Raw genomic sequence first — 18,396 nt, forward strand, 5'->3', positions numbered from 1 at the left:
AATGATCAGCTGCCAAAAGTCCTTGGGGTTGGAAACCCCTGTGTATGTCACAAGCTACAGTACTTTCCAAACTGTGCTCTCAGAAGGGCCCATGAACTGTTCAGGTAGAAGAGGAAAAGACCAACAGGCTGTGATTCCCAGGGTTAACCCCTCCTCCACTGGTCACACCTTAGCTAGTTCACTCTATAAAACTTGTTTTATTTTCTGAGGTTCCCTGTACAACATTTTTTTTTTCACGTTGTTAAAGAAAAGTCTGTAAATCCAATCCAGCAATATATCAAATGGGGTGGGAGACCTCAACAAAGCAAAGGACAGAGTCTGTCTTTACAATAAGCAGTCACTTATCTGATTTTTACTGTATCTAGCCTGCACTTCTGCATATTATATGTGAAATTTTGAAAAAATTACAAGCGGCTTGCTGAAGTCCATATAAAATTATGCGAATTAGAAATGGTAAAAAACCAAATGCCTTCTGGACACTGTTAAATATCACTTGCATTTTGTTTATTTTGTATCAACTGTTGGATTTCCTTGGAGCTACCTTCAAACATGGCTCTCCAATGTAAAAGAAGGGGCTCTCATACCTAGAAAAGGTAATAATAGAGGATATTTATGTTTTATTTTTTAATGTTTGCTTATTTTTGAGAGAGAGAGTACAAGCAAGGGACGGGTAGAGAGAGAGGGAGACAAAATCCAAAGCAGGCTCCAGGCTCCCAGCTGTCAGCATGGAGTCTGACATGGAGCTCGAACTCAGGAACCATGAGATCTGACCTGAGCCAAAGTGGAATGCTTAACCAACCAAGCCACCCAGGTGCCCCTAGTAGAGTATATTTTAAAAGCAGAGACAAATGAGGATAAAATAGGATAACATTCAATATTGTTGGATTTTCCTTATTTGTTTAAATTAGTGACTGTCATTGGGGTTCTCTGTATTACAGTAAATCATGTTATTTTTAAGTACTGAATTATAATTACTGTGTTGATATATGCTTGTTCTTTCAGTATTTTAAAAATCTGAAATCTGAATCCTATGACTTAAGACATGCCAAGATACTACTCTTGCATTAGCAATTTATACTGAATAAAGGTACGTTTATTTGAAAAATGTGCTTCTATACCACTAGTATCCTTAAAGAGGAGGTATGTGTAGAGAGTGACCAAAGTAAACAGTAATTCATACTCTAGTTCAAAGACTTCCTGAATAATTAAACTATGACATGACAGTACTGAAACAAAGATACAGGTAATCACATGAGAATCATCTTTTCATGATGAAGTAATAAAGCCAGAGAAGATTAGTGAATTGAAATTCTTCCTTTGAGGGGTGCCTGGGTGGCTCATTCAGTTAAGTGTGTACACTCTTAATTTAGGATCAGGTCATGATCTTATGGTTTGTTAGATTGAGTCCTGCGTTGGGCTCTGTGCTGACAGAATGGAGCCTGCTTGGGATTCTCTCTCTCTCCTTGCCCTGCCCAAGTGAATGCATTCTCTCTCTCTCTCTCAAAATAAATAAATAAACTTAAAAATGTTTTCCTTAATAAAATTCTTCCTTTGAAACAGAAAATATATTATCAAAGGTTGAAGGCAAGACGGCAGAGAAGTAAGGAGCTCCGTACATTGCGCCTGCACCCATCTCTCAAACAGAGAAGGCCTGAAGTCATAGGACACTGAGCCACAGGAGTTTGGGAAGAGAAAGAGAGTACACTGGGAAGGAAACCTATTAAGTGCGTGAATGTGAACTGGGGAAGATAAAAGCAGGACAGGACCCAGAGATAGGGAGGGAGGGGAGGGAATCCGGCTTGCATGCAGCTGCGGTAAGTGATAAACCAGCAAGTGGTGGTGAGCTGCCACGAGTCCAGGGGAAAGGAAAGAAAAGCTGAGATTGCTCACAGAACCATCCCTGGAGAAGAGGAAAAACCTCGGCTTGGAAAGACAGTGTTTTTTAGCTCTGGCTCAGGTGCTGACTTTAAACTAGGTGCCCTGGTCCCAGAAGGTGCCAGGAAAACCTGAACTGCCGTACGCCCAGCACCATCATGGCAGCCTCGGCCAGGTGAACTGGCAGCAAGGCCTGTGGAGGCGGTCCCGGCGCCTGAAGTGGCCTGCTGAAACGACGGCGGCAGCGGTGGCGGTGCCAGCGCCCGGTAAAGCGACAGCGGTGTGCAACAGCGGCCCGCTGAAGCAGCGGCGGTGCGCTACAGCGACATGGACTCTACGGACCTGAAGTTGCTACATTACCCGAACGCACTGGGGTTGTATCCCTGCTTGACCCCGGCAGATCTGAGGCTGCGACACTTCCCCCACCCCCCCACTCAACCCCCAGGCAACAGGGAAGCAGTGACCTGCAGGACAGTTCAGGGCAGTATAACAAAGCCCACGGCCTGGGACCTGGAAACAGGCGGGGTGTGGGGCACAGAACTCAGCCCACCTTGGCTACATCCTCAGCACAGGGAGATTGGACAGAAGAAGTGATATGCAACGCTTGGTTGAGAAGGGACTGGGGAGACACAATTCTTCTCCCCACAAACACCAAGGAGGGGCCTCAGGGAAGCCCGTAGACACAGTGGAGACAAGACCTGCCTACACCTAACCATACCCATTCCCTCCAGATAGCTGTTCTGTTGCTGTTGTAGCTGTTTTTACCTGAGCCTGGGTTTGCGTGTTTATTGGCTTTGTCTGTGCATTTGTGTACCTGTGTTCCCTCTGTGGTTGTCTGTTTTCTTTTTCCAGGGCTACCTCAAGAAACAAGCCAAACTACACATGGTGGAGAGTCCCAAATACCACTACCAGTAGGGAAACAAAATGACCAAAGTCTCAACAAGAGAAAGCAAGAGACATCAATCCAAAGAACACTTCCTGAACAGACAGGCCCTGAATAGTCAAAAGAGCCCTCTCTAATACAGCAGAACTCTCAGGGGCCATGTGTACAACAAGCTTTTAAAATTAACAAGAGATAGAAAGCTAACCAAAATGAGGAAACAGAAGAACTCTCCTCCAAAGAAACTAAAAGAAGAAATGACAGCTAACGAACTGCTCAAAACAGATATGAGTAGCATAAGTGAACAAGAATTTAGATCAATAATCATAAAATTAATCGCCGGGCTTGAAAAAAGCATGGAGGACATCAGAGAAACTATGGCTACAAACAATATGGAGCTTAAAAATAGTTTTGGTGAATTAAAACATGGGATAAATGAAATACATAATAAACTGGAGGTGTCCAATTAACGGACTGAAGAAAGAGAAAGGAGAATAAGTGATTTAGAAGACATTATTATAGAAAAAGAGGAAATTGAGAAAAAGAGAGATAAACTGATCCAGGAACATGAAAGAAGAGTTTGAGGGCACAGCGATACAATCAAACGGGACAATATCCGTATCACAGGAATTCCAGAAGAGGAAGAAAGAGGGAAAGGTGCTGAAGGAGTCCTGGAACAAATTATAGCAGAGAACTTCCCTAACCTGGAGAGGGAAATAGGAGTTGAAATTCAAGAGGCAGAGAACGCCCCTCAGACATAATGTTAATTGATCATCTGCACAACATATCATAGTGAAACTGGCAGAATAGAAGGACAAAGAGAGAATTTTGAAAGCAGCTAGGGATAAAAGGGCCCTAACATACAAAGGGAAACCTATCAGAGTGAGTACAGACCTATCTACTGAAACTTGGCAGGCCAGAAAGGAATGGCAGGAGATCTTCAATGTGATGACAGAAAAAATATGCAGCCAAGAATCCTCTATCCAGCAAGCCTGTCATTCAGAACAGAAGGAGAGATAAAAGTCTTTCCAAATAAACAAAAATGGAATGAATTTGTCACCACTAAACCAGCCCTACAAGAAATCCTGAGGGGGACTCTCTGAGGGAAGTGTTGGCAAGAAACGCAAGATACCAGAGACACCACCACAAGCATGAATCCCACAAAGGACACAATGACTCTAAACCCACATATTTCAATAATAACACTGAATGTAAATGGGCTGAATGCTCCAATCAAAAGACATAGGGTGGAAGAATGGATAAAAAAACAAAATCCATCTATTTGCTGTTTACCAGAAACGCATTTTAGACTGGAAGATACCTTCAGATTAAAAGTAACAGGGTGGAGAAATATCTATCATGCTACGGGAAGTTAAAAGAAAGCTGGAGTAGCTATACTTACATCAGACAAACTGGACTTTAAATTAAAGACAATAATACGGGATGAATAAGGACATTATATCATAATTACAGGGACTATCCATCAGGAAGAACAAACAATTATAAATGTCTACACACCGAATATGGGAGCACCTAAATATTTAAAACAATCACAGGGGCGCCTGGGTGGCTTAGTCGGTTAAGCTTCCGACTTTTGCTTAGGTCATGATCTCGTGGTTCGTGCGTTTGAGCCCCGCGTCGGGCTCTGTGCTGACTGCCAGCTCAGAGCCTGGAGCCTATTTCAGAGTCTGTATCTCCCTCTCTCTCTGACCCACCCCTGCTCACGCTGTCTCTCTCTCCCAGAAATAAATAAAAATTAAAATAAAATAAAATAAAACAATCACAAACAGAACAAATCTTATAGATAAGAATGTGCTAATAGTAGGGGACGTTAATACTCCACTTACAGCAATGTGTAGATCAACCAGACAGAAAATCACTAAAAAAACAATAGACTTGAAAGACTCATTGGACCAGATGGATCTGAAAGATATATTTAGAACTCTACATCCAGAGGCCAGGGAATTCCCTTTCTTCTCAAGTGCACATGGCACATTCTCCAAGAAAGGTCACACAGCGGGACATAAAGCAGCCCTCAATAAATATAAAAGAACTGAGATCATACCATGCACACCTTCAGATCACAATGCTATGAAACTTGAAATCAATCACAGGAAGAAGTCTGGAAAACCTCCAAAAACATGGAGGTTAAAGAACACCCTACTACAGAATGAATGGGCCAATCAGGCAATTAGAGAAGAAATTTTAAAAATATATGGAAACAAATGAAAACGAAAATACAACAATCCAAACTCTATGGGATGTGGCAAAGGCAGCCCTAAGAGGAAAGTACATTGCACTCCAGGCCTATTTCAAGCAATCAGAAAAAGCGCAAGTGCAAGATCTAACGGCTCGCCTAAAGGAACTAGAGGCAGAGCAACAAGAGCACCCCAAACCCAGCAGAAGAAGAGAAATAGTAAAAATCAGAGCAGAAATAGACAACATGGAGACCAAAGAAACAATTGAACAGATCAATGAAACCAAGAGTTCGTTTTTTGAAAAAATAAGCAAAATTAACAAACCTCTAGCCAGGCTTCTCAAAAAGAAAAGAGAGAGCACCCAAATAGACAAAATCATGAATGAAAAGGGACTTATTACAACCAACCCGTCAGAAATACAAGCAATTATCAGGGAATACTATGAAAAATTATATGCCAAAAAATTGGACAACTTAGAAGAAATGGACAAATTCCTAAAGACACACTCACTACCAAAATTCACAGGGGAAGAGAGAGAAAATCTGAACAGACCCATAACTAGTAAAGAAATCGAATCTGTTCTCAAAAATCTCCCAACAAATAAGAGCCCTGGACCTGATGGCTTCCCTGGGGAATTCTACCAGACATTTAAAACAGAATTAATACCCATTCTTCTCAAGCTATTCCAAAAAATAGTAATCGAAGGAACACTTCCAGACTCCTTTTATGAAGCCAGCATCACTCTGATTCCCTAGCCAGACAGAGATCCAGCAAAAAAAGAGAACTACAGGCCAATATCCTTGATGAATACAGATGCAAAAATTCTCAACAAGATCCTTGCAAATCGAATCCAACAGCACATAAAAAGAATTATCCACCAAGATCAAGTGGGATTCATTCCTGGGTTACAGGGCTGGTTCAATATTCGCAAATCAATCAATGTGATCCATCACATCAACAAAAGAAAACATAAAAACCATATGATCCTGTCGATAGATGCAGAAAAAGCATTTGACAAAATACAGCATCCCTTCTTAATAAAGACCCTTGAGAATGTCGGATTAGAAGGAACTTACTGAAACATCATAAAAGCCATCTATGAGAAGCCCTCAGCTAACATCATCCTTAACGGGGAAAAACTGAGAGCTTTCCCCCCTGAGATCAGGAACATGACAGGGATGTCCACTCTCACCACTGCTGTTTAACATAGTGCTGGAAGTCCTAGCATCAGCCATCAGACAACAAAAGGAAATAAAAGGCATTAGAATTGGCAAAGAAGAAGTCAAACTTTCACTTTTTGCAGATGACATGATACTCTACATAGAAAACCCGACAGACTCCACCAGATGCTTACGAGAACTGATCCAAGAATTCAGCAAAGTCACAGGGTACAAAATCAACGTACAGAAATCGGTTGCATTCTTATACGCCAATAATGAAGCAACAGAAAGCGAAATCAAGACACTGATCCCATTCACAATTGCACAAAAAACCATAAAATACCTACGAATAAACCTAACCAAGGATACAAGAGATCTGTATGATGAAAACTATAGAAAACTTATGAAAGAAATTGAAAAACATTCCATGCTCATGGATTAGAAGAATAAATATAGTTAAAATGTCATTACTACCCAAAGCAATCTACACATTCAATGCAATCCCAATCAAAATTGCACCAGCATACTTCTCAAAACTAGAACAAAATTTGTGTGGAACCACAAAAGACCCCGAATAGCCAAAGTAATGCAGAAGAAGAAAACCAAAACGGGAGGCATCACCATCGCAGACTTCAGCCTCTACTACAAAGCTGTCATCCTCAAGACAGTATGGTATTGGCACAAAAACAGACACATAGACCAATGGAACAGAACTGAGAACTCAGAGCTGAACCCAAAGGTATACAGCCAACTAATCTTTGACAAAGCAGGAAAGAGTATCCAATGGAAAAAAGACAGCCTCTTCAACAGATGGTGCTGGGAGAACTGGACAGTAACATGCAGAAGAATGAAACTAGATCACTTTCTCACACCATACACAAAATTAAACTCAAAATGGATAAAGGACCTGAACGTGAGACAGGAAACCATCAAAACCCTAGAGGAGAAAGAAGGAAGCAAACTCCTTGACCTCCACCGCAGCAATTTCTTACTGGACACATCCTCAAAAGCAAAAGAATCAAGAGCAAAAATAAATTATTGGGACCTCATCAAGATTAAAAGCTTCTGCAAGGCAAAGGAGACAATCCATAAAACTAATAGACAACCGACGGAATGGGAAAAGATAGTTGCAAATGACATATGAGACAAAGGGCTAATATCCAAAATCTATAAGGAACTCACCAAACTCCACACCCGAAAAACAAACAACCCAGTGAAGAAATGGGCAGAAGATAGGAACAGACACTTCTCCGAAGAGGACATCCAGATGGCCAACAGACACATGAAACTATGCTCAGCATCCCTCCTCATCAGGGAAATACAAATCAAAACCACACTGAGATACCACCTCACGCCAGTCAGAGTGGCTAAAATGAGCACATCAGAGAACTCCAGATGCTGGTGAGGATGTGGAGAAACGGGCACCCTCCTACACTGTTGGTGGGAATGTAAACTGGCACAGCCCCTCTGGAAAACAGTGTGGAGGTTCCTCAGGAAATTAACAATAGAACTCCCCTATGACCCAGCAATAGCACTGCTAGGAATTTACCCAAGGGATACAGAAATGCGGATGCATAGGAGCACACGGACCCCAATGTTCATAGCAGCACTCTCAACAATAGCTAAACCATGGAAAGAGCCTAAGTGTCCATCCATGGACGAATGGATCAAGAAGATGTGGTTTATCTGTACAACGGAATACTACATGGCAATGAGAAACAATGAAATCTGGCCATGGGTAGCAACATGGATGGACCTTGAGGGTGTTATGCTGAGTGAAATAAGTCAGGCAGAGAAAGACAAATATCATGTTTGCACGTATAGGAGGATTAGGAGGAACTTACCGGAGGACCATGGGGGAGAAAAAGGGGGGAGATGGTGGGGAAGAGGGAGAGAGGTAAACCATGAGAGACTCTTGAATGCTGCGAACAAACTGAGGACTGATGGGTGTGGGGGGAGGGGGGAGATAGGCATGTTGGGGGGCACTTGTGGGGATGAGCACTGGGTGTTATATGGAAACCAACTTGACAATAAACTATTTGTAAAAAAAAAAAAGAAATTATCAAAAACATTATAGAATCTATCCCTCACCCCACTCCACCATAATATAAACAGTATTTTCAAAAATATCTTTTCAAAACTGTCAAATTACAACTAAAATTATTTGAAAATAAAGGCATAAAGAGAAACTTCATATAATTTTATCTACATCATTATACCAACTAATCATAAATATTTTTTTCAGCAGCTGGAAAATACACATTAAAAATATGCATCGATGACACCCTTGATACATTTTAATTTTTAAAATGCACTTAAAATATTATTTCCGGGGGTGCCTGGCTGAGGGTAACGTGACTCTTGATCTCAGGGTCATGAGTTTCAGCCTCATGTTGGGCGTGGAACCTACTTAATTAAAAAAAAAAAACAATTTCCCTTTAAATATTACAACTTTCCATAATTTTATCCAATTTATTTTTAATTTCAAAAAATTTTATCTAATGATTTACATTAGAATAACCTGCTTATTTGATTTTTTCAGTATTGATAATTTTATATTTGAAATATACTCACATTTATTGACTTAATTGTTATTTGAAAATTCTGAATGCCTTTGAAATAAAAATACCAGTATTAATTTAAGCATTGTTTTTCATTTTAAAGTTTTTATTTATTTATTTTGAGAGTGAGAGAGAGAGAAACAGAGAGGCAGGCAGAGAGACAGGGAGAGAATCCCAACCAGGCTCCACACTGTCAGCATGAGCCCAATGCAGGGCTCGAACTCACAAACCGTGAGATCATGACCTGAGTGGAAATCAAGAGTCAGACACCCAAATGACTGAGCCACCCACGTGCCCCAATTTAAAAATTTTTAAATCAAAATGGTATTGTCATTTTGTTCCATACTGCAAATATTAGTTGAAACAAAATAAATATTATATATATATTGATATCAGATGGCTGAACTCAGAATGTTTAAGTAATATTGCTATTTTAGTTCTAATCCATTTAAGAAGATTCTATGTCTTTATATTAAAAGTATATCACTCGTACAGCAGATATTTGGGTCTTTTTAAACGCCATTTTTATAATCTGTCTTTTAAATGGAAAACTTACTCCACTAACTTTTTTTTTAAGTTTATTTTGAGAGAGAGCGAGCAAGAGCAAGCGTACTTGTGTTGGGGAGGGGCACAGAGAGAAAATCTCCAGCAGACTCTGCAGTGACAGTAGAGAGGCTCAAACTCAGGAACAGAGACATCATGACCTGAGCCAAAATCAAGAGTAGGATGCTTGGCCAACCAAGCCACCCAGGTACCCCAGGTCCTCTAACTTTTAAAGTAATTATTAGTATGTTTGTGTCTGAGTGTACCCTTTATTATTTCTTTTCTACTTGTCTCCTTTACGTTTTTGCCTCTATCCCTCTTTTTTTTTTTAGTTACCTGAATATTCCTTAGAATTCCATTTTAGTTCTCCTATTGGCTTTTTAGTTATACTTCTCTGCATTTGTGTTTTTACAATATGCCCTGAGGATTATAATGTATAATCCACATAGTTAATATTGTACTACTTAACGTAAAATGTTGAAACCTTGCAATGATATAAATCCATATCCCCACTCAAAGCCTTTATCCTGTGTTACATGTATTACATCATGTTATGTATTGATGTTATGTAATGATGTATTACATTATGCTATATGTATTACATTACCCCACAAGGCCATATTATAATTATCGCTTTAGTTACATTATTATTAAGAAATTAAGGGGGAGGGGGCGCCTGAGTGGCTCAGTTGGTTAAGAATTTGACTTCAGCTCAGGTCATGATCTCATTGTTCATGAGTATGAGCCCCACATCGGGCTCTGTGCTGACAGCTCAGGGCATGGAGCTCGCTTCAGATTCTGTGTCTCCCTCTCCCTCTGCCCCTCTCCCACTTGCACTCTGTATCTCTCTCTCTCAAAAGTAACTAAAATATTTAAAAAATAAATTAAGAGGAAAAAAGTAAAACAAAGTCATTTGCATTCACTCAGAGATAAACTTCCTTCAGCATTTCTTATAGTGCTTGTCTATTAGTGATGAATTCTCTAAGTATGTTTTTATCTAAAAATATCTTGAGTTCACCTTCACTCCTGAAGAGTATTTCTGCTGCATATAGAATTTTGTGAAACACTTCTACCTCCTGTGTGTACTCCCTTAAACCACACAGGGGTTCTGCTTCTATTCACTGTCTAGTATCTTCAAGTAGCTGTTTTTGTCTATTATTTCCAGGTTTTAAAGTTGTTTTTTTGGGAGGAGTCAGTTAGGTGGGATGTGAATCTAGCATCATTGAATTTATCACTTTGCTTCCCCCTTCCACCTGCTTTACTGAGGTACAATTTATGTACAGTAAAATTCACTTCACTTTTTATTTTAAAAAATGTTAATGTTATTTTTGAGAGAGAGAGAGAGAGAGAGAGCAAGAGCGCACAAGTGAGGGAGGGGAAGAGAGAGAGAGGGAGACAAACAGGTTCCAGGCTCTGAGCTGTTAGCACAGAGCCCAATGTGGGGCTGAAACCCACAAACCGCGAAATCATAACCTGAGCCAAAGTCGGACACTCAACCATCTGGGCCACCCAGGCACCCCAAATTCACTTCACTTTTAAAGTATACTGAGTTTTAAATAAACTGTCCTGAACATAAATATACCCACACAGTATTTTCAATGTGGCATTGAAAAAGTCAAACATTATTCAAAGTTTTACGTTTACCCAAGAAAAGAAATATCAGGGGTACCTGGGTGGCTCAGATGGTTGAGTGGCCACCTTTTGACTTTGGTTCAGGTCACAGTTTCATGGTTCATGGGATCGAGCTCCACACTGGGCTCTGTGCTGACACTATGGATGCTGCTTGGGATTCTCTCCCTCCCTTTCTTTCTGCCATTACCACATGCGCACGCGCGCACACACACGCACGCACGCACACACACACACACACACACACTGATCTCTCTCTCAAAATAAATTAATAAACATTAAAAATAAATAAATACCAATCTTGATGGCTATGTGGGCTTTAAAAAGCCTTATGTATATTCTTTGTACAGTATATTCCTAAAGGGCCTCCTCATACTCTTAGTAAATCCTAAACTATATAATAAATAAATAACCAGAATACAAATCAGGAGGAGGTACAACTTACCTTTTTGGGGGCTTTTTTCCTTGGTGTGATATTTTTAGCAGAACTTCCCTTCTTGGGGACTGAAGAATGTAGAGGTGGTTTAGTCCGACTTGATTTCCTGATCTGTTGTGTTGGTAATATTATAGCAGTTTTCTGTGGAGACGGCATTGAACGTGGGGCCTCTTTGGGAAGAGAAGACTGTGCTTTTGCTATATTCTTTGTAACAGGCACTGAAGGAAAAAAAAAAAACCACAACACAAAAATAAAATTAAAGCAAATGACACAATTAAGGTATTATCTTCTTCAGATTTAAGAAATGTAACTCAATCTTTAAAAATATTCCAAAGGTGATTCATTAAAAACCACTTAAAATAAAAGTGCCACTTAAAATGAAGTTTTAGGTATTTAAGATTTCAGATTATCAGCAAGTTGTCAGAATTCTCCCAAAAAATAAATAAATAAATAAATAAAATAGAGAGGCGTTTATAAGAGGTGTTTATTTAGCACAGTGAAAACAGCTATTTGCCTTTTGTCTACTTCTCCTGTTTTTAGTTCTTAGCATGTAAAAGAGGTTTCCCTTCAGAAAATACCATACTAAAATATCTAACCATGCCATATACAGGAATCACTTAGAATGATCAATATAAAAAAACACAGCAAAATAACTATCAACTCTTAGTTCATCTTTCAGAGGCCAGAGGAATCCCCTGCACTTGATTTTTAACGGCCAGAGCACATGTTCCCATATATATGTCTAGTAATAAAGCTTTGTATACTACAATGTAGCTTCTACATTAATATTGTCATGGAAGGACCACTATCAAACCCAAGTGATATGTATATACTAATTACTTGGTAGCCCTATGCAGGCAGTTTTAGCATTTCAAATAAAGGTTACCTGCCAGGTTACATTTCTCTATGTTCATAGTTAGGTAAAAAGAGATGTTTTTAGTATTAATCCCTCAATAATTTTATTATTACAAAAAACATGAATTTTACATAGTAAGAAGTACTAATGTCAAAAAAACCTTTAGAGGAAAAGCTTTGTAAGAAAAACAATTATACATGTGTGCAAAACTCTACTTTTATTCTGAGGGCTTCATTTTACAACTTGAAACGAATCTACTCCTTTGCTCCTCCCATACTCCAAGACCATGTACAAATCTGACCTTCTACAGAGAATGTATCTTCCCTGCAGCCTTTTTATCTATCTTCTATCACTTGCCAAGCCAAGAGGAGGGAACGGCCTTCTCTAGCTGCCAAGGCTAAATGAAGACCATCTAACTGCCTCCATCACTTTCTCCCCTTATCTACAGTAATTCACTGGCTTACACTCGTCTTCTTACCTCTTTACCATCTCTACCTCAGTCTCCATGCTCACTTTCACTTTCTTCGGCAACTCCAGTGACCTAATTCACATTATTTCTTCTTACACACTCTCCCTGTCATCAGCTTCAGGAATTTAAACATAATTCTAGGGCACCTGGATGGCTCAGTCTGTTGAGCATACGACTTCAGTTCAGGTCATGACCTCCTGGTTTATGAGATTGAGACCCATGATCTTGTGGTTCATGAGTTTGAGCCTCGCACCAGGCTCTCTGCTGTCAGTGCAGAGCCCGCTGTGGAGCCTATTTCAGATCTTCTGTCCCCCCACTCTCCCTGCTCCCCCATTCACGTGCACACACATGTGTACATATGCTCTCTCTCAAAAGAAATAAACATTTAAAAAAATCATAATTTTGATGCTTCATCGTTGTGACTTCATCACTGGAGAGTTCAGCTCCTTCCTAAAAAATGGTTATACTTCATTATTTTTGGAACTCTTTTATCTCCAAGATAACCACTGTGCTCCTTTCTTTACCTCCGCCTTTCTCACCTGTCACCTTTGCTTCATACCAACTGGTCCTGCTTCATTCTCATGGGAGATCTAGCCATAAGCCCTCTCCATTTTCATCCAATCCATTAGCTTTCTTCTGGCTTTTCTCCCTATCAACCTCCTGTCCACCTCCAACAATACCCCTCTGACTAGTATCCCTTACTTTATCACCCCTTGATCACATCCAGCATGTTGGCTCCCACCTCTGAGTCACACTATCATTTGCTTTCTCTGGTCTTGAGCTACAGAACAAGGGTGAGCAATCTTTTTCTGTATACAGCCAGTGAATATTTTAGGCTCTGAAGGTCACAAACAGATTCTGTCACACATTCTTCTTTGTTTCTTTATTTGTTTGCTTGGTTTTCTTAAATGTTTTATGAATACAAAAGCCCTTCTTAACTCTCAGGCTACATGGGTTGGATGTGCCTGGCCCTCGGGTTGTAGTTTGCCAACGCTTGCTTTACAACATTAAAATGTTATTGATTGCTAGAAAATCCACACTAGCCTCAATTGTGGTGCCACGGCTGTGACTCACTAATTTGCAAGTATGTTTCCACAGCAGAATGTTTTCCCCTGTTAAAGCGTCCCATCTCCCTCTCACCCTATTCCATTCAGCAAATGACCCTACCTTCTACTTGATGGGAAGAATGAAGGGTATTTTTTGGGAATGACCATAACCATCCCATTTCTCCATTTTAAAACGCTTTTATTTTCATTCATTCTCATCTCTTCCTCTTGCATCACATGAAAAGTTTTCTCTCTACTCTTCTAAGTCCAATCAATCCCTTTTACCTATGTCCTAATAATAACTATCTTCTTTGGTTCCTCTGGGACATTATGGTTTCAATGATCTCCTTCCTCTTCACAGAATTTAATCCCTGTTCCCCAACTCCTTTCTCTCTCTTACAACCCTCAAGAATCCCTCCTTACTTTGAAGATAGCACTCCTAGTTTCTGGTATATTTTCAAGCCCTTCCATGAATCTCCTCCTATTTCACTATCAAAACACCAAGAAGAATCACCTATACTTGATACTTCAATTTGCTATTCTATTGTTTCCTCAGCCCCCTGTGATAAGCTTTTTCTTCTCCAAAAATTCTTTCCAAGGTTAGTAATGACACTCTCCTAGCTACTATATCCAAATAAATCCTCACTGTTTTGACCAATCTATTCATCTCCACGGTTCTGGTCTCTACCTTCAAATACATGGCCTGAAGAAAAGGAAACAGATTGGGTTTTGGACCTAAATTTAAATTCTTGTGCCAGGTTGGTTTAAGACAGAACCTAAGAGGTAGGGAGGGGTCAAGATGGCGGAGAAGTAGGGAGCTCCATACATTGCACTCGCCCCCATATCTCACACCGAAAAGATCTGAAGCCATAGGAAACTTTACAGAACCCAAGAGATTGGGAGAAAAAGAACGCAGAATCCACTGAGAGAGCCTTCTAACGTGAGTGCGAACTGGGGAAGATAAAATCGGGCCGGGATCGGAGACTCCAGGGATGGGAGGGGAAAAAGAGAGAGTCTGAAACCGCTCAAGACACGGTCCCTGTCGTTGGGAAACAGAAAAACCTCCGCTCAGGGCACAGAAGGTCCGTGCGCGCCAAATCCCTGCGTGCCAACTCGTCCCGGAGGGGCTGCGCACTGACCACTTCTTGCTCCTGGGTGGCTAGACCCGTAGAGGAGCTGCGCGCCTCCGCGCCATGGTGCTCCTGGCTGGCCGGACTCCTGGAGGAGCCGCACGATGTGTACTGGGCGTCCCCGCTCCTGGCTGGCTGGAACTCTAGAGGGAAGGTGAAGAGCTTAAAAACTGGGAGATTTGCCCGCGAGTTCGTGTATCGGGTGACGAGACACAGAGGGACCTGGTTTTTCTCCCTCTCCAGCGGGTCCGGCGCGACCGGCACGCAGACCCCCGCCCATGCTTGCCAACCCAACCGGGAGGAGAAGGGAGCAGCGATTCTGGCTCCACCCCCAGGGCTAGGCAAGAGGCTTGGAATTGCCCTGAGGGGATCGCCTGCAAGGTTGTGTCTAGGGCAATATCAGTGGGGCACAAGGACTGGGATTTGGAAACTACGCCTGGCCTGAGTTAAAGAGCACAACCCACTTTGGCTGCGCCCCCGGCCCGGGGAGTTTACACGCCCAAAAAAGTGAGGTGCAGCGCTTGGTTCAAGAAGGAACTGGAGCACCGTCACTATCCTCCCTACAACCACCAAGGCAGAACTCCCACCTGATGCACTGGATCACACCATGCCCATCCCTGCTTGAGAGCTGCCCTCCACCCCGCTTTTTTTTTTTTCTTTTCCCCAGAACACTGACCTGATTAACTCTGGTCACCAGCTTGCTTAAACAGTCACATCTAGTCCATTCTGTAGATGTTAATTCTACACCTACCGACCTTTTCATCTCTTTCTCTCAGGAGTAATTAGACTATAAAGTTTCTCTGGATAACACCAGCGTCCTTCTCTCACCTCTCCAACCATATTCCACCCTTTAGCTCTTTGAAAAAAGCTTCTTACCCCTTCTGCCTGTTCATTCTATTTCCAATTTTGCCTCATCTCCGCCCTGTCTTCTCTCTCTTTCTCTATGCTCTTCAACCAGCATACTGCATACACCCGACTATTTAATTGTAGCTGGGAAATCCGGTTATATGCTTTAAACCATTCTTTGTCCATTAGTTTTCTTTTTTCCTTTTCTTCTTTTTGACCTTTTTATGCATGTTCTTATTATTTTCTATTATTCGCCTTCCCTCCTCCGTCTTTTCTCTTAACTTTTTCGTTTTCCCTCTCAGTTTGCAGGTTAGTTGGATTTGTCTGTGCGGTTGTATGCCTCTGCTCCCTGTGTGTTTGTCTGTCTGTTTTCTTATCCAGGGCTACCTCAAGAAACAAGCCAAAGTACACATGGTGGAAAGTCCCAAATATCACTACGAGTAGGAAAATAACCAAGGTCTCAACAAGAGAGACCCAGAGATACCATTACAAAAAAAAACACTCTCTGAAAGGATAGGCCCTGGACAGTCAAAGAGCCTTCTTGGATACAGCAGCGCTCACAGGTGGAAAGAGCATAACAAGTCTTTAAAACCAACAAGAGCCAGAAAGCTAATTAAAATGACGATGCGAAAGAGTTCTTTTCGAAAGAAATTCCAAGAAGAACTGACAGCTAATGAACTACTCAAAACAGATATAAGCAGCATAACTGAACAAGATGTTAGAATAATAATAATAAAATTAATAGTTGGGCTTGAATAAAGCATAGGGGACATCAAAGAACTATGGCTACAGACAACATGGAGAATAAGAATAAGCATGATGAATTAAAAAAGGCGATAAATGAGATACATAATAAATTAGAGGCCTCCAATGCACGGATTGAAGAGGCAGAAAGGAGAATACGTGATTTAGAAGACACCATTATATAAAAAGAGGAAACTGAGAAAAAAAGAGACAAAATGATACAGGAACATGAAAGAAGAGTTCAAGAGCTCAGCGATACGGTCAAATGCAACAATATCCATATCATAGGAATCCCAGAAGAGGAAGAGGGAGGAAAAGGTGCTGAAGGAGTCCTGGAACAAATTACAGCAAAGAACTTCCCGAACCTGGGGAAAGAAGTAAACGCTGAAATACAAGAGGCTCAGAGGACTCCCCTCAGACGTAATTTGAATCGATCTTCAGAACGGTATATCATAGTAAAAATGGCAAAATACAAGGATAAAGAGAGAATTCTAAAAGCAGTTAGGGAGAAAAGGGCCATAACATGCAAAGAAAAACCTATCAGAGTGGTGACAGACCTATCTACTAAAACTTGGCAGGCCAGAAAGGAATGGAAGGAAATCTTCAATGTGATGAATGGAAAAAATATGCAGCCAAGAATCCTCTATCCAGCAAGCCTGTCCTTCAAAATACAAGGAGAGATAAAAGTCTTTCCAAATAAACAGAAATTGAAAGAATTTGTCATCACTAAGTCAGCCCTACAAGAAATCCTAAGGGGGACACTCTGGAGGAAATGTTGCAAGGAACAAAGATACCAGAAACACCACCACAAACATGAACCCTACAAAGGACACAAAGATTCTAAACCCACATATCTCAATAATAACACTGAAGGTAAATGGGCTGAATGCTCCAATCAAAAGACATAGGGTGGCAGAATGGATTAAAAAACAAAATCCATCTATATGCTGTCTACAAGAAATTGATTTTAGACTGGAAGATACCTTCAGATTAAAAGTAAGGGAATGGAGAAATATCTATCATGCTACTGGAAATCAAAAGAATGCCAGAGTAGCAATACTTATATCAGACAAACTGGACTTTAACTTAAACACAATAACAGGAAATGAAGAAGGGCATTACATAATAATTACAGGGTCTATCCATCAGGAAGAACTAACAACCATAAATGTCTATGCACCGAATATGGAAGCACCTAAATATTTAAAACAATTAATTAAAAACAGAAACAAGCTTATAGATAAGAGTGTGCTAATAGCAGGGAATGTTAATATTCCGCTTACAGCAATGGATAGGTCAACCAGACAGAAAATCACTAAAGAAATAATGGACAGATGGATCTGAAAGATATATTTAGAACCATACATCCTGAGGCCAGGGAATTCCCTTTCTTCTCAAGTGCACATGGCACATTCTCCAAGAAAGGTCACACAGCGGGACATAAAGCAGCCCTCAATAAATATAAAAGAACTGAGATCATACCATGCACACCTTCAGATCACAATGCTATGAAACTTGAAATCAATCACAGGAAGAAGTCTGGAAAACCTCCAAAAACATGGAGGTTAAAGAACACCCTACTACAGAATGAATGGGCCAATCAGGCAATTAGAGAAGAAATTTTAAAAATATATGGAAACAAATGAAAACGAAAATACAACAATCCAAACTCTATGGGATGTGGCAAAGGCAGCCCTAAGAGGAAAGTACATTGCACTCCAGGCCTATTTCAAACAATCAGAAAAAGCGCAAGTGCAAGATCTAACGGCTCGCCTAAAGGAACTAGAGGCAGAGCAACAAGAGCACCCCAAACCCAGCAGAAGAAGAGAAATAGTAAAAATCAGAGCAGAAATAGACAACATGGAGACCAAAGAAACAATTGAACAGATCAATGAAACCAAGAGTTCGTTTTTTGAAAAAATAAGCAAAATTAACAAACCTCTAGCCAGGCTTCTCAAAAAGAAAAGAGAGAGCACCCAAATAGACAAAATCATGAATGAAAAGGGACTTATTACAACCAACC

The 18,396-nt window shown here is 40.7% G+C and overlaps 1 protein-coding gene across 1 annotated transcript in view; it reads right to left on the bottom strand.

The window, feature by feature from the left end:
- The window catches only part of SCML2 (Scm polycomb group protein like 2), an 86,427-nt gene that overhangs the window by 15,750 nt on the left and 52,281 nt on the right, over positions 1–18,396 (bottom strand). The window contains exon 6 of the mRNA XM_039247404.1: positions 11,292–11,500. Coding sequence (XP_039103335.1) covers positions 11,292–11,500 — 209 coding nt within the window. The remainder of the gene's footprint in view (positions 1–11,291; positions 11,501–18,396) is intronic.

This window comes from Hyaena hyaena, unplaced genomic scaffold, assembly GCF_003009895.1.
Source record: "Hyaena hyaena isolate Hyena2069 unplaced genomic scaffold, ASM300989v1 scaffold_295, whole genome shotgun sequence".
NCBI classification, from domain to species: Eukaryota; Metazoa; Chordata; class Mammalia; order Carnivora; family Hyaenidae; genus Hyaena; species Hyaena hyaena.